At 38.3% G+C, this 27,064-nt stretch overlaps 1 protein-coding gene across 4 annotated transcripts in view; it reads left to right on the top strand.

Annotated features, from left to right (window-relative positions):
- aplp2 (amyloid beta precursor like protein 2) overlaps window positions 1-27,064 on the top strand; it is a 63,515-nt gene that overhangs the window by 12,414 nt on the left and 24,037 nt on the right. For all 4 annotated transcript variants that reach the window (XM_087795063.1, XM_087795062.1, XM_087795061.1 and 1 more), the window contains exons 2-3: window positions 20,953-21,126; window positions 23,043-23,172. In XM_087795063.1, the coding sequence (XP_087651189.1) occupies window positions 20,953-21,126; window positions 23,043-23,172 (304 nt within the window). The remainder of the gene's footprint in view (window positions 1-20,952; window positions 21,127-23,042; window positions 23,173-27,064) is intronic.

Here is a 27,064-nt window from a genome sequence, read left to right as displayed (position 1 = left end):
AATGTTACTTCGAAGATAATGCGTCTTTTTCTCTCCAAAACACATTTTCTCCTAAACTAATAATCAATAGAACAGAGGTTGGAGACCTGCAAACTATTTATCAAATAATAATAATTCAAATGATAAAATATTTTATTAACTAAAATAAAACTGTCCATTTTTCATGATTTACTATTTAAACACATAATCACTAATAGTTCATAAGGGCACATACAAACTAATGAGATGCTAACAATATCAACCACATCAAACTACTGTAAATGGATGTATTATTATAATAATAACATCATAATAACATAACATTAATGTAAAAAAAACAAAAAAACAAAAAATTAACAACATCAACAATAACACCCGGATAAGGGGTAAGCAGAAGAAGATGAGTAAATAAAAAACAATATAATTAATATAATAATTGGCTTTTTTAATTGACTAGTGATGGTCTGATGAAGCTTCATGAAACAGTGTCATTATTTTCAGAGGCCACTAGATGGCGGTCTCTGCACTATTTTCCTTTGTTTTTATCAACTGTTGTAATGAAACATCACATCATTTTAAACCACCTATGGTCATGAAGCTTCATCACACCGTCGCTAATATTTACGGCATCTCACCACAGTGTCAGTGTGTGGCCCCTCTTAAGAATAAATGGTGCACCCTCTTTTCCACCCATGTGACCCCCACACCAAAGATTATAATTTGGCCCTTCCACCTTAAAAACATCCCTTTTAAGTACAGCCTTCATTTTGGATTTAGTCGACACGAGGAACATTTTAAAAGACTCCTCCTGAAATGGACTTTTGAAGATGTGATAATGGTTGAGCCTCGCTTGTGAACTGGTCCCACGTCTGTACTCGTCAGGAATATTAAACACTTCGTTCTCACTCACACACACACACACACACACCCCCCCCCACACACACACACACACACACACACACACGCTCATTAATTCTTCTACCTGCTGCACGGACTGATTATAAAGCCATTAGCGCGGGGCTCCTGTGGGACCCCTCCTCTGTAACGGAGGTGCGAGTGTTAAACCCGGTCCCTCAGCCTCGGGAACGCCGAGCGCCTCCTTCATCCATAATGAAAACGAATCAAGCGCCCGCGAGAGTTCCATTAGTTTGATGAGATATGAATATCGCTGCGAGCGCAAAATCTGAAATAGTCGTCTTGTTTTTTTCGACAAGCCCATTAAAAGTCATTTGATCTTCCGGCTAATTATAGAGTTTCCGCCGCTTCCTCCCGTTCTCGTCGTTCACTCCTGACATGTCTTCGCTGCGAGTGAAGAGAAGACGAGGAGAGATGAAGACAAGAACACAGATTCACCTGATCTCATAAAAAACATGCCTCTCAGTGCAATACGTCCTGAACGATGCATGCTTTTAAAATGGAATCCGTAGCTTTTTAATGGTGTAGGAAAATAACTTGTATTAATGATGTTTAAAACCTATTCAGCTGCAGCGATGAGTTCACTGAGAGGGAGAGAGACAGATGATGAAATCAGAATAGGCCTGTAGATGAAGTGGTAGTTCAAGGGTCATGGGTTTTTATTGTGATCTGAAGGTTCAGTGCAGGACTTGTGAGTTAGAAAATGACTCATTTAGTCGGTGAAGGATTCATAATATGTAGAAGATTCCGTAGACTCTTTAATGCTCTTAGATCCAGATTATTGACCGGTTCTTAAACTCAAATAAAGAGGTTGGTTTGTGTTGTAGACACGGTATAACTGTGACTCAGAGAAAAGTACTGGATTCCATAAAAAGACTCACGTGAGTGAGACTCATGCCAAAAAGTTTAGAGATAGGACTAGGATTGATTCCTACTCAATGTAAGAAATAAAAATTACTTATTTAGTCCTAATGAGAGTCACTAGTTTAAAAAACAAGACTCATTTTAATGAAATATCGCTCATTGCTTAGCTATTGCTAATTCATCTGAAAATGACCAAAATGATCAGCTATTATATTGAGAAGGAGCTGCCTCGCCTGCTGTTAATACAAAACTCTGCAGCGAGAATTCTGACCTGCTCTAGTAGAAGAACTTACATTTCTCCGATCCTTAAATCTCTTCACTGGCTTCCAGTTTTTTTCAGGATCAATTTTAAAATTCTGGTTCTTACTTTCAGATCTATTCATGGTCAGACTCCTCCTTACATCAGTGATCTGATCCAGACTAACACCCCAGCTCGGGCTCTTAGGTCTTTGGATCAGAATCTACTTATGGTTCTAGGCACCAGTTCAGGACCAGAGGAGAGAAATCCTTCCAGGCTGTTAAAACATCTTAAGACATTTGTATTTGTTCAGGCTTTTCCTTGATTTTCTGAGACTCCTGTGTTGTTCTCTGTGTTATCTTGACCTTTTAAGTATATATTTTATTGAGTATTGTTTAATTGTTTAAGCGCTTCGTGACCCTGGTCTGGAAAAGTGCTCTATAAATATAAATAACTTACTTACGTACAGTTGCTATAGAGCTAATGGAGACCAAGCATTAGCAGCTATCGTGGACTTCAATAGCGTAGGATTCCTGGTGAGAACACACTCACCACACACTTATTCTGACTGTTAGCAGAAAATCCGCCAGATTGTTTCCTCTGGTCGAAAAAACCCAAGTGCATGTGGAGAGCAGAGATCGATGTTGTATTCAGCGCTAAAGTGAGACGTGCTAATGGTAACAAGGTCAGGGCCTCCTCCTCCTCCAAGCGTCTGTCACTGGCTTTAGATCTATGGGGTCCTTGATCTTCAGCCTGTCATGATGCTCCGACCCTCAAATAATGGAACTCCTGGAGTCGCCCTCGAGACTCTTTATAGTGGAGTCCTTCAGATGCAGACGGTCCGTTCGTGACATCTGTGTCAAGATGTTGTTCACTCAACGGCTCTGTGGTTCATCCAGTCCGAGGTTGTTTGGACGTTAAATGACATTAACAAACAGATACTGTTAATATATTCTTTATCACGTCATTGTTCCGTCATTGTTTTGACTTTTTACAAGGAAAACAAGTACGGCTATGTTTCCCTGCCAGAAATGTTTTTAAAACTATTGCTGAATGAAAGTCAACAAGGAAAGATTGTGTTTTTCAAAATGTTGTTTACGCTTATTCCTCCTTATATAAGTTTGGTTTAAAGTCAAATTGTAATTTTATATGTCATTTTAAGTACCAATTTCATGTTTTAAAAGTTATTAGGCAATAGCTATCAACTAATTATCAATTTAACACTTTATGTCCTTTGTTTTGATTTTTTTATTCACAATTTGTTTTTAATGTGCATTTTTGTTATTTAATTATTATTTGTCTGAGAGGCTTTTACAGTTGAGAACAAATAGTTTTTTCCTGTATATTTTCTTTACATTTTATTTAAGTACAAAGTATGACGTGAAATTAAATCAAATGAAATGAACAAAAACAAAACAAAACGACAATGAACCAGAAAATGAATCTGAATCTTGGAATAGTAAAAAATATTTTTTTTCTATGGTAGATTGATGGATGGATGGATGGATATATAGATGGATAGACTTTATGGATCCCTCTTCAAGATCTTTGTTTTTCCAGCATACTGAAACACAGACGATAGATTCATAAAGGAAGAACAAAGTGCAATAAAATCAAAGTGCAAGATGACACGATCTAAAGATAAAGAACGTAGATCAAAATAAGATAACAAAGATAAAAGATACAAAGACTAACGTCAACTCCTGCCCCCAGACTCAGAATTAAACAGCCTAATAATATATAATATAATAATAATAATCTCTATTTATATAGCGCCTTTCTAGACCAGCACGAGGAATGAATGAGTCCCTGAGTCTATTAGTGTTGCATCATAGGAAGAAGCATTCGTGCATTAATGAAGCATGTCTACATTGTTTTGATTATTGTTTTAAAGTTTTTAATTTTGGGGAAATCTTGGAATTTCATCCAAATATACCTTATGTGAAACGACTTATCCTACTTTACTTTGAACCACTAAAACTGCGAGGGGAAACTCGGTTGTGGTGACTTTTGTAGCCACTTATATTGAACTTTATCTCCACGGACGAATAGTTTGGGTTGGTTTTCCTCTCTGAACAATTAGCTGCTCATGAGCCGAGGCGGGTCGAGGCTGTGGGTCGTCGGCGAGATCCCTCTGTTAGTTTATCGACGGCTGCGATAGCGCCGGCGCTGCATTCCGATGAGAGGGAATGTGGGAGTGACGGATGGAGGGACGGACGGAGGAGAGGAAGCAGGGGATGCTGCGAGCAGAGGTCACGTCTCCTAAATCCCTTCGTCTCAGCCCGAGAGATTAGTCGGCTGTTTTTCCAGCGAGAGGGAGAGGGCGCCGGCGAGGGCACACTCCTGCTTCTAATCCTGCTCTTCAGAAGTGCTGACGCAGCAGAACAGCAGGGAGTCTTCCACAGAAAACAAGCTAAACAAGCTGAACCCCGGGGCAGTCAAAACCGTCCGACCCGGGTCTGTCTCGCCCGCCAGACTTTTTTTTCCTTCATGGCTTCAGAGCAACAGTCAGATGATGGCGTTTGAAGTTTTAAGTGGTGAAAGCTTTTAGGCTGATTTATCGTGTCGGCCATGAACGGAACTTTTTGGTCCATTTTATGATCACCGGAAACTACAAAACTTGTTTATTCTCACATTATTCTTTAACGTCAATGTAAAATTATTTTTTGTAATTTTTTACATTTACTTTAAGTACTTTAAGCATGACCTGAAATAAAATCAAATACAAAATTGTTATAATTTTAAAAAAAACCACATAAAACATAGGAAGCAAACATTTCTGAATCTAGGAAAAAGTAAAATATTTTATACATTTTTTCAGGGAAAATAAGGAAAATAAAACAACTTAAAATTAAATTGTTTCTAATAGGTGTCACATATTCAGTCCATTTGGTCATAAACAAACACATTTTTACATTTTTTTTAAACCAAATTAAACAATTTGAATTATTCTTTTAATACATACTAAACCACATGTTTTTCCAAAATAAAAGTTTAACTTCTTATATTAAAATAATTATTTATGCAGTTTAACATACAACTATCTGATCTATCTGTTAAAAAGACACTGTTTTTTTTTTGCCAATACAGGAGCCACAATCTCAAGAAGGCATATATTTCTTTATTTTTGGTTTAGATAGTGGTAAAATTAAAATATGTTATTCTCAAGAAAGAGTTTAAAAAAATGTCTACCATAATGTAAAGTGATCGACATATTCTAACAGAATGCTATCCTTGCTAGCTCAGCTGGAGGCTAACAGTGCTAGCTGTCGATGATGTTAAAGAATAGAAATTATATTCTGTAAATCTAAAATAATAATAATAATTAATAATAAATAATTTCCCGATTTATTTTGACAGAAAATGTTGGCTGTGGTGAAAATAAATGTATCCATAAAATGTTGGAAATTCTATACAGAATTGTAACTTAGCTTCTGAATTTAATGTGAGATTCTATCTTTCCAGGTCACACAACATAGACCCAATTATATATTATCGGATCAAGTAAAAAATGCTGTTCTTCATCCATCAGATCTAGAACTTGACATCCGGGAGGTGTTCTGGGGGGTATGTGGGGGGGGTACATTCCGAACATGTCGGCGATAGAGTCACACCGACCTCCCACGTCGTACAACAGCTTTTAATAAATGATCTCGCCAGAGCTAATTTGATCTCGCTAATGTGTTCGGTTCCAGCTGGCAACTCATCGCCTCCTCGCAGAAGGAGGAACCAGGAACGAGGGCAGACTGTGGAGGGGTCGGGGGGGGGGAGGCGGGGGTGAGGAGACGGGGGAGTGTGAGTTCTGGAGGAAGTCAATTTACTTCCCTGAACAAGGTAATGAAGGCAGCTGCCTCTGTTTCCAGCGAAGAACATCAGAGACCAGAAGTCTTCGTGTAAATCTGCCCAATTAAACGGTGAAGAGGCGACGGCTGTGTCCAGATCAGTCTGGTCTGGACTCTGAAGTCAGAGCGTCACGGGTTCAAACACGTTGATAACCTTAACAAAGATGCAGAATTTAGTTCGATGTGTGTAGAATTTGTGTTATAGTTTTGTCATGGCTCTCTATTGTTGTTGTTGTTGTTGTTGTTGTTGATCTCTCGATACGATTCAAGATGTTTCGGTACATGTGCACAATTTTACTGACATTTTGGGATTGTCCCACTCGCATAAAAGCAGCTGGAGACGCACGTATCCTCTAGTCCTCAGCCATCACTGGGATCTCTTGGGATTTCATTGTTCCTTCAGCTGAGGACCATGTAACATTTTCGTCCATCTAGCAGCCAAAACTTAAGAAACTGAATAAAAGCTGCAAATAGTTTGCAAGATAATTGTAAAAAATAAAAAGAAACATTTAATTAAAATTGATTTTATTGAGAATAAATCAACCCCCAAAAAATAATACACATAACTTTAAGGCCAAAAATAAATACAATTGATACAGTGCTGTTATATATTGATACAGTATGGTGAAAAAAACTGTATAGTGAATGTAAGGAAAGATTAAAAAGTAGCAATTCTGCCAGAAGGTCAACCCAATTATACCGTATTACTGGTGTTTTGAAAGTTATTTGGTGAATTTATACCATGACATTTTTGTTTATTTGGTCGAAGGTTGAGCTTTTTGTAGCTTTGTTAGCCATCGACATTTTAAAACTAGTGTAGATGTTGATGTTTGTTTGTGAATCATCTTGACTAGTGGCTCGATACAACTGCTAAAAGATATTTAGAGACCTGACCTCGGAGAAATAATGAATATTCTTAATGTGTTTTATTTTGAAAAACTACTTTCTCCAATTTGGATTTGCCCTTTGAAACATCAAATAAGTAGCAAACACCAGGTCGGACCATCTTGTTGCAGAGGAAAAGGTCTATTAAGTTGTCTTTTTCAAGCATTTGACATCAGTTTTAATGTCGTGTTATTTTGTTTTTGCAACAATTTCAAAGACATACGTATGTATTAGTCATTAAACTTTAAATATAACTTTTTTCCAACACTTCCAAAAGTAGGGCAAGTACTTTTTATGTAGCCATTAGAGCAAGGGTACTATCTAGCCAAAACAGAATGCTAGCAGGTGAACATCTGGCGCGGTGATGTCAAGAATAAATCCGAGCCTCTTGGACTGGCACATGTGTGTAGGACTCGGACGCAGCATCAGATGGAAGCGACGGGTCCGTTTAGATGAAAGTAGAAAGTGGTCTTCGAAAGTGCGTTGAGATGACAGTCGCTCTCTCGCTCACGGCGCTTCGATTGTGCAGGAGAAGCGAGAGCAGCCGTCAAACCCGTCAACCCCGCGACGGACCCGCGACGTCTCGACCCTCGAAAGATGAGAAAATCTCCCATTATCGTCGTCGCACAGCTGTGTTACCGTGGAAACCGGAGGCACCGCTAATTATCTCTCCATCACTGAGTCCATCTTCCGCATCTCTTAGAGTCTCACAGACGGAGAGCCATAACATTATGACCACCTTTGCGTTTGATTTACAATCTCAATGATTGTTAATCCTGCCAAGGAGGTTTTGTCTTGTCACTAAATTCCTTTTTTTTTTTATGAAATTTTCTTAATTTGGGAAATAGATACAAATATTTAATTCTAATTGATAAAAACACATGTCTTTGAGTTTAAGAAAAAACAAACAAACAATCTTTTTTAATAATTAATTAAAAATATATTAATATTATTATTTTGTGTATTCTTCATTCTTCTAAACAACTCCGTAACCACGGAAACCTGAGTAAAGGCTGTTTATCTTTTTTCCCCCTCTTTTACATCTCTAATGATTGATCAATCACAGACAGAGAACCATAACTTTATGACCACCTCTGTGATTGATCTACATTTGTGTTTATTATTAACTCAGTTGAGCTTTTTTTTGTTGTTGATTTTTAACAGTTTATATCTATTATATATATTGTATTGATGGTCTGATGAAGCTTCATGAAGCAGTGTCATGTTGTTTAAAGGTCAGTAGGTGGCGCCATCAATTTAAAATGATGTTTCATTAGAACAGTTGTTCAAAACAAAGGAAAATAGTCATGAGGTTTGATGCTCGTTCACTTGTGTGGCCTCTCACTGCTGCTGATGCTGTCGTCACATCAAACAGGCTCGCGGATCGAAAACATTATTGAAGGCAAACGGTTTCAATTACGGAGATTACTTTCTTTTCCGCTCCAAGTCCTCCTTTCAACAAAAGCCAGAGAAGAGGATCAATATTTAATTATAGCTCATCTCCATGATGATAAGAGTTCATGATTTAGTGAATAATGCTTTCACCTTCCCGAGAGTTTTTACCGACGTGTTTCTTTAGAAAGAATAATAGAAACTCCAGGGTCATGTGTGGCTTGCGGACCACATTTGGCCCTTCGACTGTATATATGTGGCCCTCATGAGACACTGAAACTATAAAATGATCAAAAAGAAAGATCCCTGACAGTAACAGGTGTTATAAATACACTAGAAAAGCCTTTCTTTTCATTTATGTCGTCATTTATTTCCATTAAAATTGATAACTTATCTTTCTTGGATTCAATTTCTCTGTGTTTCAATTTAAAAATGAATTAAAGAACGAAATATTGTACAATTGTTTTGGTTGGTTATTATGTCTCATCTTATCAGTTACCTTAAGTTAAGATATGCTATAATTTTCAACGTATTTATTTAATGTATTTCTAGTTAAGTTTGTAACTGTCTAAATTAATTGTTTCATTTTCTTTAGAAAGTTATTTATATTTTTGACTTTTACTAAGATTCTCACCATGTAAGTCATTTTCATTAGCATTTAATTAAGAATAATTTGCTCTTTATATTTATGTATTATATTTTACATGTATTTATGTGTAATATTCTTATGATTTTATGATAAATATATGTTCCTCTTTCTATTTTATTGGTTCCAAATGTCCAAATAATTTCACAGACTACTTCATATTATCAAGAACAAAACTGAAAGTAAACCATCAAACGACTAATGACAATAAAAACAAAGATAACAAACGATGAAGTCAATATTCCATTGAAATAGTAAAAGTGTAACCAAGTGACAGATATAAAAATAATGTATTTTTCTAAATTGATTTACTTTATATAAGCTGTACAATTTTATTTTAATCTCAAGTAGATGAGATTGCAATAGTTAATTTGTTTTGTACGTCTTCTGGTTGCCGACGGTAACGGTGTAAAATGTCTCCCCTGATGGAAATATAATGGCCGGGGCTCCTGATGTAAAAGTCGTTGCGGCTCGGGTCGAGTCCATTATCGCAGCTCGGTACAAAGAGTTCTTATGAACCCGGGTGATGAACGAGTGGTCGAGCGAGGACAGAGACAATGGACTCCACTTCAGACGCACACACACACACACACACACGGACACACACCAGGGACCAAAGGTCGGTCACTCGCAGTGAAAACCGAGATCTAAGCGTATTCTCTGACATGAGAGGGCGAAGGTTCTGCAGCCCTCGCTATTTTAATCTCCGCGTGTCCGACTGCCGTCTCCTCGCGGCGGCCATCTTTGGCGTGTCAGACAGATGCTTCCTGGACGCGTGCCAGCCGGCGCACGCCCGGCGGTCGAACATCAGGACGTCCTGATGCATCTTTTATGTCGTTTCTCTTTCATTCGGAGGCAGGCGAGGGGAAGCTGGCGAGGGCGAGGCGAACGCTTCTCTGCCTCCCGGCCCGCCTTGACACAGATTCGCAAACAACCTGCAGATGATTGATAAGTCGTGTCGTTCGGTGGCGAGCCGGCGCTGAGCCTCGGGGGCGCTCGTGTGTTCCACACTTACAGACTGGAAGATGTTTCCCTGGACGCCCTCAGAAAACTGCAGATTGTGGCAGTTTTTGTCCTACAGTGGCTGTTGTACGACTGGATCCCAGACCAGGAACGTCAAGATTCTATCACATGCTTGTTTGACGGGAATATTTTTGGAAAACTGTCAAAAGATGCATAAGATAGATACCGCCCTGAATCCGGTAAAATATGAAACTATGTCTTTATCTTTCACTGTAATAGTGTAGTCGTCTGTTACAAGCCAGTATTGTGTCGTCTTCATGGACAAAAAACCTTGTTCAGTAATACTACGAAGCTCCAAGCAGAATACTACGGTGTCTTGTGGAGTTATACCTAAGAGCGTACTAGAGTTATAGTAAATAGCCTCGTGGAATAATACTACAGAGCCTCAAGGAGTAATTTTACAAAGCCTTGTTGCGTAATATATCGAACACTCTCTAAGGCTCTCTAAATAATACTAAGAAGCCTCTTACAACATTACTACAAAGCCTCTTACAATATTACTACAAAGCCGCTTACAATATTACTACAAAGGCTCTCGGAATAATACTACGAAGCCTCTAGCAATTATACTACAAAGGTTCTCTGAATAATACTACAAAGCCTCTAGCAATAATACTACAAAGACTCTCGGAATAATACTACGAAGCCTCTTACAATATTACTACAAAGGCTCTCGGAATAATACTACGAAGCCTCTAGCAATAATACTACAAAGGCTCTCGGAATAATACTACGAAGCCTCTTACAATATTACTACAAAGGCTCTCGGAATAATACTACGAAGCCCCTAGCAATAATACTACAAAGGCTCTCGGAATAATACTACGAAGCCTCTTACAATATTACTACAAAGGCTCTCGGAATAATACTATGAAGCCTCTTACAATATTGCTACAAAGGCTCTCGGAATAATACTACGAAGCCTCTTACAATATTACTAAGAACGCTCTCTGAATAATACTACGAAGCCTCTTACAATATTACTACAAAGGCTCTCGGAATTATACTACGAAGCCTCTTACAATATTGCTACGAAGGCTCTCGGAATATTACTATGAAGCCTCTTACAATATTGCTACAAAGGCTCTCGGAATAATACTATGAAGCCTCTAGCAATAATACTACAAAGGCTCTCCGAATAATTCTACGAAGCTTCTTACAATATTACTACAAAGGCTCTCGGAATAATACTACGAAGCCTCTAGCAATAATACTACAAAGGCTCTTGGAATAATACTACGAAGCCTCTAGCAATAATAATACAAAGGCTCTCGGTATAATACTACGGCACCTCGCTGTACAACCAGAAAGCATCGGATAATATGGTGCACTGTCAACATCTGAGAAAGTTAAAGAATTTTAAGTACGTGTTATTCTCTGAAAGTGTTGGTAAAAGTTTACCTGAGCTCCTGCCCTGTGTAGCTGGGAAAAGCTCAGAGAACAGCATCGTGTTCGTCTGACTCTCTGGCGCCTCCTGGTTACATCACAGCGCTGACTTTCTTTGTCCTTCATTCTACTCGAGCCGAGGCCAGTGTTTGGGGTGAACTTCTCGGCGTCCGTCCTCACTCGTGACGTGACACGGTGGACGCCCTCACTCGTGACGGTCATTAGCTCTTTGTCGGCCGAGACAGAAGCGCTGTATGTGCCGGACGACGCTGGAGTCAGAAGTGGCGATGAAGGCGGCGTCTGGTGTCGTCTTCATCCTGCTCCTCTTCCTCACCACTTTTTTCAATCAGCATCACCCGCTTCCTTACTCCTTTTTCTCCCCTCTTCTATCTTTCCTTCGCAGCATGAATGTGTCTCTGTGAATAGCTGCTCGGTTTCCATGGAGACGGGTCAATTGGACGACTTCTCATTTGCGACTGAGAGAGATTCTCTCGTTTTTTTCCCGACCTCCACGAAAACCCATGAAAATCTTTATCCGCCCCACAGGAGCCCATAAACAAGACGGCACTTTTGGTAGTTACCAAGCCGTTTGGAATCATATCAGCATAACGTCTACTTTAGTGCCGTCCGTGACAGTCATGGTGACAAGTTGTCCAGGAACAGGAGGAGATGCTCAAAAGAAAAACAATGTTTTTGTCTTCCATGTGAATAGAGTTTGGATTGTCGGATCGCAAACATGCTAACGCTAGCGACACCCCCCCCCCCCCAATGTTTCCGCAGCACCTCGACTAGGATTTCTGGTGACGCAACACAAAAGATTAAATTCGTCAAATCTGCTGATTCATCGTCAGATATGTTTTCTTTTGTTGTTTGAATGAAAGTAGAACGTGGTTGCGTCACGAAGGCTCTCGTCTTTCGCCCTTTTGGACCGTCTTCGCATGCTCTTGTTTCCCCCGGATTTTAACTGGGAGGCCTGGAAACTAACTTAAAAGTCTGATCCCCATTGTCTTGGATGAGATTGTGAGTCAGTGTGTGTGTGTGTGTGTGTGTGTGTGTGTGTGTGTGTGTGTGTGTGTGTGAGCGGCTGGGTGAGTGTGTGTGATTTTATGATCTCAGTGTTGGTTCTCCTCCTTGTAAATTTTTAACTTGTGAATTGTTGGCGCTTTAGTCAGTGATTCACGGCAACTTCTTTGAAAGAGAAACAAAGGAGGTGCCAGGAGAGCGAAGCGGAAAAAAACGGTTTAACTCTAATTTGAATATAACGGATGAAAATAATCCGAAGATAAACGGTGAATAAAAGAATACATTTTTAAAATCTTTTTAAATAAAAAAGGGACAAAATGTATTATAGAACAATAATAAAAACACAAATAAATGGTAAACTGCCCCCCCAAAAAATGTAAATATATTAAATATAAAGAACAATATTGTGAAATTATTGGTAGAAACATAGGCATTAAAATTGGGAAAAGAAAATGTAAATGTGATAAAAATAATACAAAAAAAGCTGATTTTAGGAAAAAACAACAAATATGCTTATAACCTGACGGTCACAATATGTATTAAAAACAAGAAAAGAAATAACATTTAAAAAAATCAACCATGAAGTATTTTCTATACGAAAATACATTTAACAAAAAAAATAAAACAAAAGCTGATATTTAGAAAGAAAACTAAAAGTATGCTTCAGTCAGAAATGCTGAAAATGGGGAAAAAATATTTCGTAAAACAATCGATAAAATGGAAGAAAAAAAATAAACAAGGAAGCATTTTGGAGATAAATACTTTTAAAGGGAAAATACAAAATTTAAAGCAAAAGCTTTTATAGGGAAAAAAAATACACATTTGCCTGGAGGGTCAAAAATGGGGAAAAATAGAAATTGAAAATAAAATAGCAGGCCAGAAAATATGTCAATGAAATAATAATTAATTAAAAAAAAAAGTATACACATAGAGCGACTGTTTCAGTCTGAGTTGTGACATCTTGAGAAGTCTTGTGGGCTCGAGTGGTGACTCATCCCGAGAAGATTCCGGAGAAGACAAAAGCCTGTGTTCGCGTGGACGACCGACCTTTAGAGTCGAGGGCACGACGCCTCCTTTCTTCTCCCTGTGAGGCCTTTCAGGGTGTGAGGTGGCGGAGGTGTGTGGTCAGCAGGGAAATGTCAACGTCACACACAAACACACACACACACACACGTGTGTGGTCACTGGTGTGAGTCACAACTTCATCTCTGGCCGGTCGTGTTGACCGTCAGTGGAGTGTTAATGAAATCTTTGTGGTGAGAATTGCGGCAGCTTCTTGTGAGTCCTCTGCCCTGATGTGTGTTTTCAGCAAGTCACGATGAACACACAATATTTACTCTCCTAAATGTTTGATCTGTCCCAGATCAGAGAATGCCAAACACACAACTGTTCTTTTCAAAGGTCACATCCGCTGTTATGTCAAGCGACCTAAGTTTTAAGCAACGATTTTCCCAAATTCACAAATTGTGCGACCAATTCGACTGACTTACTTGTGGAGTCATTGTGTTCTTCAGCGCGAGTTGTTGCAATACAATATGGTGCTGGCTTTACGACATCTTCCTCATTAAAGACTTAAAGTATATTAACTTTTGCGCCAATTAAATGTTATATTTAAAGCTCTTCATTACACCATTTTGACTTTTCACTAACTTTAGACCCCCCAGAAGCCTTAGCTGTTTTTTTCTGGTGACTCTTTTTTTATACCAGTTTAATAGCGATTGTTTTTTTTAAGCATTTTATTACTTTTTTTTTAATAATTGAATTCAAAAATTACTTTATTAAAATGTTACTTTATAAATAAATAATAATAATTGGATTTATTTATTTTCAAATTAAATATTTTTTACCACTAGTTTGATATTCTAATTAAAATAATAATAATACAACATATTTTGTCTAAATGTTATATTTAAAAAGCATTACATTTAAAAATGTATGTCTAATTGATAGATTTCTTTATATACACAGTTTAATATTGTAAGGCTCAAAATTATCTTTCGAAATTTTAATATATATTTTTTTATTTGTAGCTTTTTAAATTCTACATAAAATGTTGGTTTAATAGTGCCAACATTTTTAATGTAGAGTTTAATTAAACCAGGCTACAAATAAAGAAAGTTTAAGAAAGTTTCTAAAATTTAGAGATTTTATTTTAGAATCATGTGTTTAAACATTTTGAAGGTTCTAATTTTTTTTAAAAAACCAACTGATTTAATCAAAACAAATATAATCTATTGTATGAACACATTATAATTAAATTACTAAAAATATAATTCAATGCTAGAAAAAAATGTTTCAGCATTTGACTCATTGTAATCAAGCGTGTAATATTCTGATGGCACTGATATACTTTCATACTTTATCCTAGTATATTCAGGACTAGAAGACTTTCACAAATAGAATGAGACTCTCTGTTGCATCAACTACACAACAGTAAGTTCCTCTTCAATGCAGGATCGTTGTCACGACGATTGGCTCAAGTTTTTGTTCAGACAAAAAAGCGTTTTTACATTTTTTATAGATCCTTTTTTTTCCTTCACTCGTAAAGTTCGCTACAATCTCCTCCTTCTATTCAAGCACAGTTGTGCAGTTTGAGCGTGTTGTCGCAGCGACAGACAACACAAAAGTTGTCGTCGTAAATCTGGACAGTAAAAGGGTAATAAAGGGGTCGTGGCCCCCAAACCTCACACCCCTCATGAGAGCGTCATCCCCGGTTAGGTATTAAGTCACCGCGTGGACGGATTAGCCAGATTAGCGGTGCCAGGCGTTTCTGCCGTCACATGGACACTAAGCATTCTGGGAATCTGTGGGTCCGACCCGCGGCTGGTTCCGGATCCGCGTTAAAGTGAAGCCGTGACTTTTGTGTAGAAATGTGTAGCTTCTTCTACACACTAGAACTAACACAGCAGGTTAGCATCTATGTGCAGACGCACACTGATTAAACAAACCTACAACAACACACTGTCATACAAATGCTAACACAAATGTGACAACACGACAAGACACAAGAGAAAGACAAACATACAGAAATTATTAATATACACAACACACATTTATATGCTGTGGATAGAACTCACATATTTTAGTGTGTGCTGGAAGGATACACACGAATGCAAATGAAGATTAACAGGAAAGCACTGAATATATTATGGTTGTACACAAATAAACACAACCAGAGGCTCACATAGACGCACATGTAGCTAACACAGGTATATACATAGATATTCGTGGAATATACTTACTAGCACAAAACAGTTGTACACACAGATTGCAGACACAAATGCTAAGAAACACATGTACCACAGACGCACACAGATGAACACACACAGATACATGAACACACACACAGACATAAACACACACACAGATATGAGAACACACACAAACACACAGACATAAACACACAAACAGATACATGTACACATACAAACACAAAGACATGAACACACTCACACAAAGACAGATGAACACACACAGATACGTAAACACACTCACACAGACATGAACACACACACAGATACGTGAACACACACACACAGAGACAGACGAACACACACAGATACATGAACACACACACACAGACATAAACACACACACAGATACGTGAACACACACACACACAAAGACAGATGAACAAACACAGATACGTGAACACACACACACAGACACATGAACACACACAGAAGACACTCACACAAAGACGGATGAACACACACAGATACGTGAACAAACACACACAGACATGAACACACAGACGCATGAACACACACACACAGACATAAACACACACAGATACGTGAACACACACTCACACAAAGACGGATGAACACACACAGATACGTGAACAAACACACACAGACACATGAACACACACACAGAAGACACACACACAGAGACAGATGAAAACACACAGATACGTGAACACACACACACAGACACGTGAACACAGACACATGAACACACACACATAAGACACTCACACAGAGACAGATGAACACACACAGACACATGGACACACACACACACAGACATGAAAACACACACACAGAAACGTGAACACACACACAGACACACACACATAATACTGAACACATTTGAGCACCAAAACATTATTTTCAAGTCGACTGATACGACTTTGATATCGACGACGGCAAAAGTGTGTAGTTGTGTCGTTCAGTGACATTCCTGTCGGTGCTTGTTGTAGTTCGTGCTGAAGTAGAGAATCAGACAAAGTCAAGGAGGACAGTTGAGGACGAGGAGAGAAGAGACAGAACCGAGAATGTTGGAGATGAAGAAAGACAACGATAACACAAAGATGCAGGACGACCCATTATTATCACACCTTTGAAATAACTTTATTAACACAAACAAGAGCAGCAGAAAAACAAAGATCAATGACGTGTTGTTGGAGCTGCTCTGCTGTGGAACCAGCTCCGTCCAGAACGAGTCGCTGAAGCAAAAGTTATCGTCGGCCGCGTTTCTCTCGACCTGCGACGACCTCTCGACTCAAGTCGAAACACCAGCGATCACGCACACGCACACGCACACGCACGCCATCACGAGGAAACTTTACTCACAGCGCTCGCATACCATTACAGATATAAAAACACATGAATTCCAAGCATTTGCTTGAATAAATATTGAGTTTATTTTATTATAATGAATCTGAAGTAACCAAATAATAACATAAAAGTAATAAACAATTAACATATTTGTATTTTGTTGATACTGTTTTGTATTTTAAAAGCTTTTAATAAACAAAATAAAGGGATAAAAAACATATCTTGAATAAGCTCCAGTATTATTGATCAAAACTCTATGGTCCAGTCAGGATATCTAGCGCCCCCTATCTGCACACAGCATCATCAGACCCCCTTTTACGTAAACAAGTTAATGGTGGCAGATCCAGGGCGGAGGTATTTAGCGCCTCCTTCCTGTCGCCGTCCTTTTGTCGGGCCCCCGACAATTAAGACTTTATCACTTTGTGCCAAAAGAGGAGCAGGACCCGCCCGACGCGCCACCGTCACACAGGCTGGCTGTGGTCGCACACACACACTCACACAGACTCACACACACACACACACATAGAATCTCACAAAGGAACGGGAGCAGCAGAGTAAACAAGCCTGTGGTGGTGGAGAGAGCGAGAAGTGAAGCAGGACGGAGGGAAAAATTGAGTTACAGCCGAGGACTGAGAGCCAACGTCCATTGTGGAAACAGTGTGTGTTTGTGTGTGTGTGTGTGTCTGCTCTTCACACGAGTCAGTTGTTGACGCAGCAGTCGTTTTGTTGTTGATCCTTTCTGTTATCATTTAGCTTTGTCTGGAACACGAGCGTTCTCATCCGCTCGCATCCAGTTAAAAGCCGCCCTCCTGCTCCGACGGTGTCGAAATCCAAAAACAACAAAAGGTTTTTAGTGGAGTCATGTACTGGCAATCTGGATCCAGGGATGTTTTTGAAGGATGTTTTGCTTTTATATGTGAACACCACAACTGAACATGAAGAAAATAAGCCTGAACTTTTTTTCATTTTTTTCTTTCATGATTAAAATCGACATCACGATGTAGTAGAATCACAAAAGAGAAAATAAAAAAAGGCGACGGTAGGGGGCGCTATGCACCGTCAAAGTCAGCAGCCCGTCAATAGAGGAAGGAGAAGACGGGGATGCTAGTGTGACACATGACACACGAGCAAGTTGTGGCGGAGAAAGTCGGTACAGTTACATGGAAATCTGTGCGATTTTTTTTGACGCAATGGCTCGTCTCGATACGGCGTGTTTCTATGGCAACGTGATCTGGTCAAAAAAATGGAGTATGTAGTGGTTGTCGGTACAAGATCTGAGAAAATGATCCATTGGCGCATGTGTGTTGTATTGTGTGTATTGTCAATACGATTCGTATCACGTTACAGGGGCAACGATAAGTATGTTGCCAAAATATGTCCCAAAGTTCAGCGTTAAAAACTGCTGGAGTCGACTGTATCCTCTCGTCCTTGGTCATCACCAGTATCTCTCTGGATTTCAGTGGTTACCGCTGCCATCTAGTGGCCGGGCATTTAACTGCAACACTAACATGAAAAACCCTGTGAACAAATCCATGTTAATGTTAAGTGAAAAAACTAGATCATTTTTTTGTGAACAAAATCTATTAAACTATAAAACCATAAAAGAGTTTTGGTAAAAACTGAATAAAACATCTTGCAAAAGAAGAGGTAATCGATACATTGCGGCTCGATTTTCGGTACAGTATGACGGAGATAAATTTGCTGTATTGATATTTTTTCAACCTTATTGCGTTAGAAAAACGTATTTATATAGCGGACAATGCAATGCACATGCGCAAATTGATCAAACGTTTTTTAAATGTTATTTTGACTTCTTTTTTTGTTCTTTTCTCCATCTGAACCACTACTCTACCACAGCACTCATTTACGCCATCAAGTGGAGGCTTGAAGTAGTGACTCAATTTCAGCAGAATAGTTTTAGATCTTCTTTTATCGTTTATTTATTTAAATATCCATACGTGACACAATGTATCGATAATATACAGCAATATTTTGGCATACTAATGTTGAATTTGTCAAATGTTGTATTTATAGTATATTTTGATTTATTGTTGTTGTTTTTTTCATAAAATAATAATAACATTATAACCCCCCCTTGCAAAAAAAACCCCATTAACTAAAAAAAGATAAATACAGGCAATGAGGATTTTATTTCAATAATACAAGAAAACTTTATTAACACAGCACATTGATCACTTAAATAAATCAACCTTAATGAGACTTTGGTGATGAAAATTCTGTTGTTCATTCATAATTGATGATGTTGCTGTTTTTTTTAATACTCTAACTATAATATTAATCCTATCACCATATTATTTAGATTTTTGTAGACTTTTCTCTATGATATTTGTCTGTTTTTAAACTGGCATCACTTCAGTGCTGCAGCTTTTCACTGAAACACATTTCGTGTCCAGTCATGGAGTCATTTCCTCCGTCTTTGTTTGACAATGAGTCGGATCATTCAGCTCGGCAGCTCCGACAGACCATGTTATCTTCACGTTTCACTTCCTTCCGCGGAGACTCCCTGCTGTGTCGAGATCTCGGCGGCGTCTCCAGGTGACTCTCCTCACGGATCGACGGTCGACGCCGATAACACTGTTCGCTCGCCAGCGAACATCTTGTTGCCGTCTCTGGTCCGGACAGGAAGCGCATGACAGGAGGAGCCTTTCCTTCCTCTGCTCCAGGAACAATCACATGTTGTTTCAGGGTTTTTCCTCCAAAGTCTGAGCTCAGGAGATTAAAAACCCGAAATCTGAGCACCAACAAGAATGAGTCTTTTATTCCCAATAATGATAAATACATTATTTCCTTTCTCTGGACAAGATCAGGAAACTAGAAACAATGTCGGTCATAAATGGCGTCAGAAGAAGGATTGTAACCTACTATGTTTACAAAATCATAGTGAGTCCAGTGTACGTCAGACTTGTATTTCTTGCGATTTTGAGTCACTCCAAATGTGTTTAAGGTTTAATAAACTCAATATCTATCTTAAACGATGCTTCAAGATACAGCATTATTGACGGGAAAAGCACTGAGAAGGCGCATACCTCTGCCAAGGCAGCTCATTCATCATTTCAGGCTTATCAATTTAAATTAACATATGAACTAAAAACGTTTTTGTACATTTAATTCTCAATATAAATGACAAAAACAGCTTTATTGTGTTGTATTCATACCTCATGAATCCAGCACATTGACCGACGTAGAATACTAACAGGAAGTGATGCGTAGAAGACAGTATTTAACTGTGTCAAGCTAACGCTTGACAAAGTTAATGCCCAAAAAAAACAATTAAAACTATTTACTCTCTTATTGACATCGACTCAAAAGATCACAGTGAGTCACAGATCAAGTGTGTAGTCGCTGCAGTTGTGTTGTTGCATCAGACTCGATGAGTTGTCGTCGAGAGGGAAGAGCATGGGGGACGATCAATGTTTAGCTCGAGCAGTAACTGATATGTCCGCCGCTCAAAAGCTCTTCGGCAGGATGACACGAGAAAAGCTTCCGTCCGGAATGTCACGGCCTGTTGAACACAACTCTGTGTGTGTGTGAGTGTGTGTGTGTGTGTGTATGTGTGTGCGTGTGTGTGTTCTGTCAATCACTAACAAGAGGTCATTAGATCCTAAACTGAAGGTCATTATGGTCCACACGAGGGGGTTTCATTGGCAAGAGTCTAGTGATCCGATACGTATCATGATACCGGGGTAACAATACGACATATTGCGATATATTACGATACCGTAGTAACAACAAAGTATTTGTAGTTACAATTTTGTAACCGCTTGAATTCGTTTTTAGACCAAAATACCAAATTGTACTTTTGTAGCTCTGTTTTAGATTTTATTCTTTCAAATGTATATATAGTTATTTATATATGTATGTATATATATTTAGATATATATGTTTATACTGTGCACTTTTGTTGGGGGTACAAAGTAAGAATTTCATGGTACGTAGTACCTATGACAATAAACGCTTTGAATCTTGAATCTTGAAAATATGTCCAAACATCAGCTTTAAAAGCTGCTGTAGTCGACAGTATCCTCTCGTCCTCAGTTACCGCCGCAACCTCGTGGGAAAATGGCAGCTGAAATTTACTGCAACACTTTTCATGTTAATTGTAATCGAAGATTCAATAAAGTGCTGAATATCGATTCGTCCTTCATGTCTGACTCCACTCTCTGTCTCCCCCTTCAGGCGCTGGCAGCCAATGCGGGGACAGGCTTCGCCGTCGCCGAACCGCAGGTGGCGATGTTCTGCGGCAAACTCAACATGCACGTCAACATCCAGACCGGCCGCTGGGAGCCCGACCCGTCCGGGACCGAGAGCTGCGTGGGAACCAAAGAGGGAGTTCTGCAGTACTGCCAGGAGGTGAGTCTCTTGTGTCTGAGAGAAGCCAGAGGAAAGTTACACATCTGTCGCAGACTCACACACAGTCACACAACATGGTGATGAACACAAACGTGTGTGTAACAATGATGTTGCGTGGGATCTATGACTGTGTGTGGGTGTGTGTTGTTAATGACAACGGTCATTTTTGTTCCTGTGTGTGTTTTCACAAGTGGGTGAAGTATTTGTGGTTTTCATTTGCACACGTGTGTTTGTTTCAAGGTCTTTGTGTAGTGCTTGTGTGAAAGTGTGTGTGTGTTCTTGTCACAAAGATAGTAAGAAGTCATTGACATGCAACATGATAATATAGTTTGTGTTTTTGTTTGTAAAACAAATACTTAAAATTATTTTTGTGAAGTATTTGTCATTTGTGTGTTTCTGCATCTTCACTGTGTAGTGTTTTTGCAAGAGTCTTTGTGTCTTTTTAACACAAATATTATAGAATGATTTTTATTATGTATTATATATGTGTGCGCGCATTTTTGTTTGTCTATATCACTGATAGTGTTTGTTGTTTGTTTGTTTGAAACACAAATAATATAAAATGGTTTAGATTATGCCTGTTTTTGTGTTTGGGTTGTGTGTCTTATGACACTGGTGCGATTGGTTGTTTAGGTGTTTGTTACACAAACATTATAGAAAATATATAAATGCGTCTGTTAGTGTGTGTTTATGTGTGTCCATGCCACTGGTAGTTATTGTTTGTGTATTTTTAACACTTATATTATAAACTATGTCATAAACTTACATTACGACTGTTTGTGTGTGTCCATGCCACTAATAGTTTTTGTGTTCTTTTTGTTTGTAACACAAATATTATGAAATTGTTTTATTGTGTGTGTGTGTCCATGCCACAGTTAGTGATTGTTGTTGTTGTGTTTGTAACATAAATATTACTAAAAGTGTGTGTGTGTGTGTGTGTGTGTGTGTGTGTGTGTGTGTGTGTGTGTGTTTGTGTCCATGCTTCTAGTCTGATTGTTGTTTTGTGTCAAGAAAAGTGTTTGATTCTGTTTGTGTGTGTTTATATGTATGTATGTGTGCGTTTGTGTGTCCATACCACTAGAAGTGATTGTTTTTTTTGTGTTAAGAAAAGTGTTTGATTCTGTTTGTTTGTGTTTATATGTATGCATGTGTGGATTTGTGTGTCCATGCCACTGGGGGTGTTTATTACACAAATTAAGATTTATTTTTATTATGCTTGTTTTTGTATGTTTTAATAATTATAACAAATAATAATGTTCGTGAAGTGTGTCTTTTGGTGTGTGTTTACGAAAGATCTTAACTGTTGGTCTTTGTTTATTTGTGCCCCCACTTTGTTTTAATATTAATATTGAGATTTTAATATTACATTTTGTGTGTGTGTGTGTGTGTTTGCCTGTGTGTGTTGATTGACAGCAGCTTAAACATTGAGACAAACATGGAGACGACTGTTGTTGTTTTGTGTCTGAACAGGAAAGTCATGATGAACAAACAGAAGCATCAGACGAGGATGATTCATACATTTGTTCATCTTCAGTCAAAATAGTTTCCACAGCCGCGACTGAACTTCCCTCAAAGACCATGTTTTTTTGCGTCTGAAGACGATTTGATGAATTAGCTCTGCTCTCCTGGTGAATCATTGCCGCCGCCGCCGCTCGCCGTGGATTTCCTCGTCTCCAGCCCGATAACACAGTCACGCTTTATTATGCCGAGAACAAAACAAGAAAAAACGAGACGTTAAATTGCTCGTCCTCGCGCTTCACTCTCATTCTCCTGATGACGCCGCGATGGCTTTTGTTGCTGCTCGTGTAAATCTTCTCTTTCACGACCCGCCTTTCCAGGATTCAACCTTCACTTATCTTCCTCCTCCATCCTTTCATGGGTTTTAATCTCTCTCTCTCTTTCTCTCCTTGCAACAGATGTACCCCGAGCTCCAGATCACAAACGTGGTGGAGGCCAACCAGCCAATCCGCATCGAGAACTGGTGCAGGAAGGAGAAGAAGTTGTGCAAAGGACACGCCCACGTCGTGGTGCCGTACAAATGTCTGGGTGAGAACACAACTTTATTTCACGTTTTCGACTGTAATAACAGATGGTAAAAATCCGAAATGTAAACTGACCTGAATAATCAACTGAGGCGATGATTTAAAACCATTTGGCATATTTAAAAATAACTTTTTTTTATCATTACATTTCGTCTCAAGTCAGTTTCCAGGCGTTTTTTCAGTGGCTTTGTTGGACTTGAAGCTGAAACTAAACTAATATTTCCTCATGATGTGTTTGAGCGAGACAACACTTCTCCAAACTCCAACAGAATCACTTTCTAACTCAACAAACAACTCCCTCACACACACTCGCCGACTCACTCCCTCTCAGTGAACTCATCACCTGAGCTATTTGTTCAGAATTTTTCTTGATTTTCTGGAACTCCTGTTGTGTTATCAGTTTTATCTTGACCTTTAAAGTATATACTTTATTGAATATTGTTTTGATTGTTTAAGCGCTTTTTGACCCTGGTCTGGAAAAGCACTATATGAATAAAAATTACTTACTTACTTACTTACTAAGCTGATTTCTCACAACAATGCTCAGCCGAAATTATTTCCCTTCTCTTTCATTATAATGAGCAGCAAATCTGTGTGTGTGTTTAAAACAACTTGCAAATCCCAGAAGCAATTGTCATCACACACATCCAGATACACTTAAATCTAACCTGGGTTTCGAACCAGCAACCTCCCATTATATTATCATTGTTGATGCAGTTTTTTACGCTGCCATCTCCTGCTTGAGTCCCGCACCGGTCGACAACAGTCCACTTGTGTTGCGTGTTGATTCGGTTTGTTGTCCAACTGTGTGACTCGTGACCATGGGACGTGTTCTCGATACAGATGATGATGACGATTCGCGGTGATGACACTTCGCAATATCGCAGTCCAAGTCATCTGATTCATTCGGGCCTCCAGCGCCCGTCTCCGTGAGCGAGGTCATTAAAATAAAGTGGGGGCTCTATAAAGACACGTCCTCTTCAGCGACGGTTGTACTCGTAGAAGGTCGTCGGCTTTATTGCCGCTCACTTCCTGTTGCTCCCCCGGGTCGAACCGTCGCCGCCGTCCACCGTTTCAATATTCTTGCTTTATTAAATGTCAGATGAAAGTGTGACGTTGTTTCCCCTTTAAGTCGCCGGTGAGTGTGAACACAGATTCAAATGAGTCAGCAGGAAATGAGTCGTTCCTAAGTTTAATTCTTTGATCCATGCAGGTATGGTTTTATAGACTGGTATTAATAATTGTTTTTACAATTATAAAAATAAATCAGTACCATCAGAATATTGAAGTGTTGGATTTGGGTTTTCTTTATTAAACGTTTGTCTTTTAATAATGTTTTTCATATCAATTGAGTCTTTTTTTTTAATTTAAATAGATGGATTTGTTTTTTATTTAATCATTTAATTTCCAATAATTCACATATAGAAATGTTTGCACTATTAACATTTATGTATTGATATTAAAAGGAAAGAAATTCAAAATAATGTTAAATTTAGATTTTCTTTTAGTATTTATTGTGATTACAATATAAAAAACTTCAAACAAAACACAAAGTCAATCTTATAATTTAAAAACTATTAAATTATAATATCCATTTAAACAAAGTCAACCTTTCAAAATAGAAATATTGAATTTAATGATTTAAAAATAAATGGTTATAAAAAAACAACGAAAGAATTCCGATTATTATTATTTCATTATATAAATTATATAAAATACAAATGAAAATATTCTGATGGCACTTAGATACTTCTATACAGAAATCATTGTCACAAATGGGTATAATAATTTAAAAAAGTATAAAATATTAATTGTTTGGAACATATATTGTTCACATAATAGGGGTAATACTGTAAATCCCTATGATATATATATATATATATATATATATATGAATATATGCAGTATATTCAAAAATATATATTTATATACATAGAATTTCTTTATTTTTAGCCAAGTTTAGGGCAATGGTCCCAGTTTAAATCTCTTCTGCTCAGTCTAGATGTTGAGTTACAGGAAGAAAAAAAAAACTATTTCACCACAAAAGCTTCATCTGAATCCTGCTGTGAAGAAGCTTCCAGTTCTCCATCTCTTTCATCAGAAGATATTTTTGGATCGTCACTGAAAAACAAATTCATTTTTTTTTATTCGATAAAACTTTGTAGTCGAACTGAAGGACCACAAACATTGTGCTGAGTCATCGTTGACATCATCCCGGAGCAGCAGGAGAAGCTTCTCTTTGCTGATGAAGTCGTGCGACTCTGTGGGATGAAAATGTCATTAGCGACTGCACTGGACTGTGAAACGGGCCTCAGTTCTGAAGCCGGTTCTGGCAAGTGCAGAGTTGTTTTTTTTCTCCCCCTGAGACAGCGACTGGGGTGGTCTCCTGACAGTCGCTTGGACGCCCAGTCCCTGATTTTCAGATTCTCGCTAACTAGCGACTTTTTAAAAACCTTCAGAACCCGCGACAGGTGTGGACGTGACTGAGAAGCTGTCGGCTTAATCATGTAATGGGGTGTGTTGGGGTGTTTAATTGAGGGGTTACGATCGCGCCGCCGCCGAGTCTTGACGTGTCATGGCCGCCCCCTCGACTCGGCGCTCCTTTATCAGCTCGTCTTCTCTTTTAATTATCCCCGAATCAGAGAGACGCTAACACGGCTCAGACCGAGGCTCAGTGGCTTGAAAGATGAAAAGGCGGCAGATCAGCGTCATGTCGGGCTAATAGGTTTTTATGAATAATGCAAGCGCTGGAGGAGGAGACGAGTCGCGGTCGTTCGTCTCCACGAGTCGAACAGCTCGCCGTGTTCCCTCGTCTGCAAACAACTGTGACTCGTCTAATCCCTAAGACTGGAATATTGAAGACACGGTCCTTATTATTTTGTCAGTATTTTGACTTCTACAATGTTATAGCTTCATCAAAGCCTAAAAACCTAAACTATATACTGCTATACTTTGTATGCTAATGCTAATTATGCTACAAAACTAATTATACTAATATCACTTTAACTGATCACTTCTATACTTACCTTGTATGCTAATGCTAATATGCTATACTTCGACTACAAAACCACTTATAACTCATCAAATGAACTAATTACTTCTATACTTACCTTGTATGCTAATGCTTATATACTATACTTCTGCTACAAAACCACTTATAATACAACACATGAACTAATTACTTTTATACTTACCATGTATGCTAATGCTAATATGCTATACTTCTGCTACAAAACCATTTATAATACATCACATGAACTAATTACTTCTATAATTACCGTGTCGGCTAATGCTAATATGCTATACTTCTGCTACAAAACAACTTATATACATCACATGAACTAATTACTTCTATACTTACCTTGTATGTTAATGCTTATATGCTATACTTCTGCTACAAAACTACTTATAATACATCACATGAAATAATTACTTCTATATTTACCATGTATGTTAATGCTTATATGCTGTACTTCTGCTACAAAACCACTTATAATACATCACATGAACTAATTACTCCTATACTTACCTTGTATGCTAATACTAATATACTATACTTCTGCTACAAAACTACTTATAATACATCACATTAACTAATTACTTACTCTGCTCCAAAAATATCTGCTAATACTGAACTACTAATACGTTTATAAATACATTGTATGAACGCATGCTAATACTTCACTTCTTACTAATAACTAATACTTTAACTAGAATGTGCTACAGATATTTTTACATTCTAATGCTCATGACTATGAAAAAATATATACTAGTAATTTCACATGTTTGCCAATTTACTACTACACTAATCACATTAAAAATATTGTCAAAACTACTTCCAATTTAAGAATTAAATATTAATTCATATATCTCATAAGCTAATGCTAATGCATGGT

Source organism: Callionymus lyra, chromosome 7, assembly GCF_982586985.1.
Source record: "Callionymus lyra chromosome 7, fCalLyr1.hap1.1, whole genome shotgun sequence".
NCBI classification, from domain to species: domain Eukaryota; kingdom Metazoa; phylum Chordata; class Actinopteri; order Syngnathiformes; family Callionymidae; genus Callionymus; species Callionymus lyra.
The sequence above is the reverse complement of the archived record's forward strand: the minus strand, read 5'-3'. Positions and strand labels throughout refer to the sequence as shown.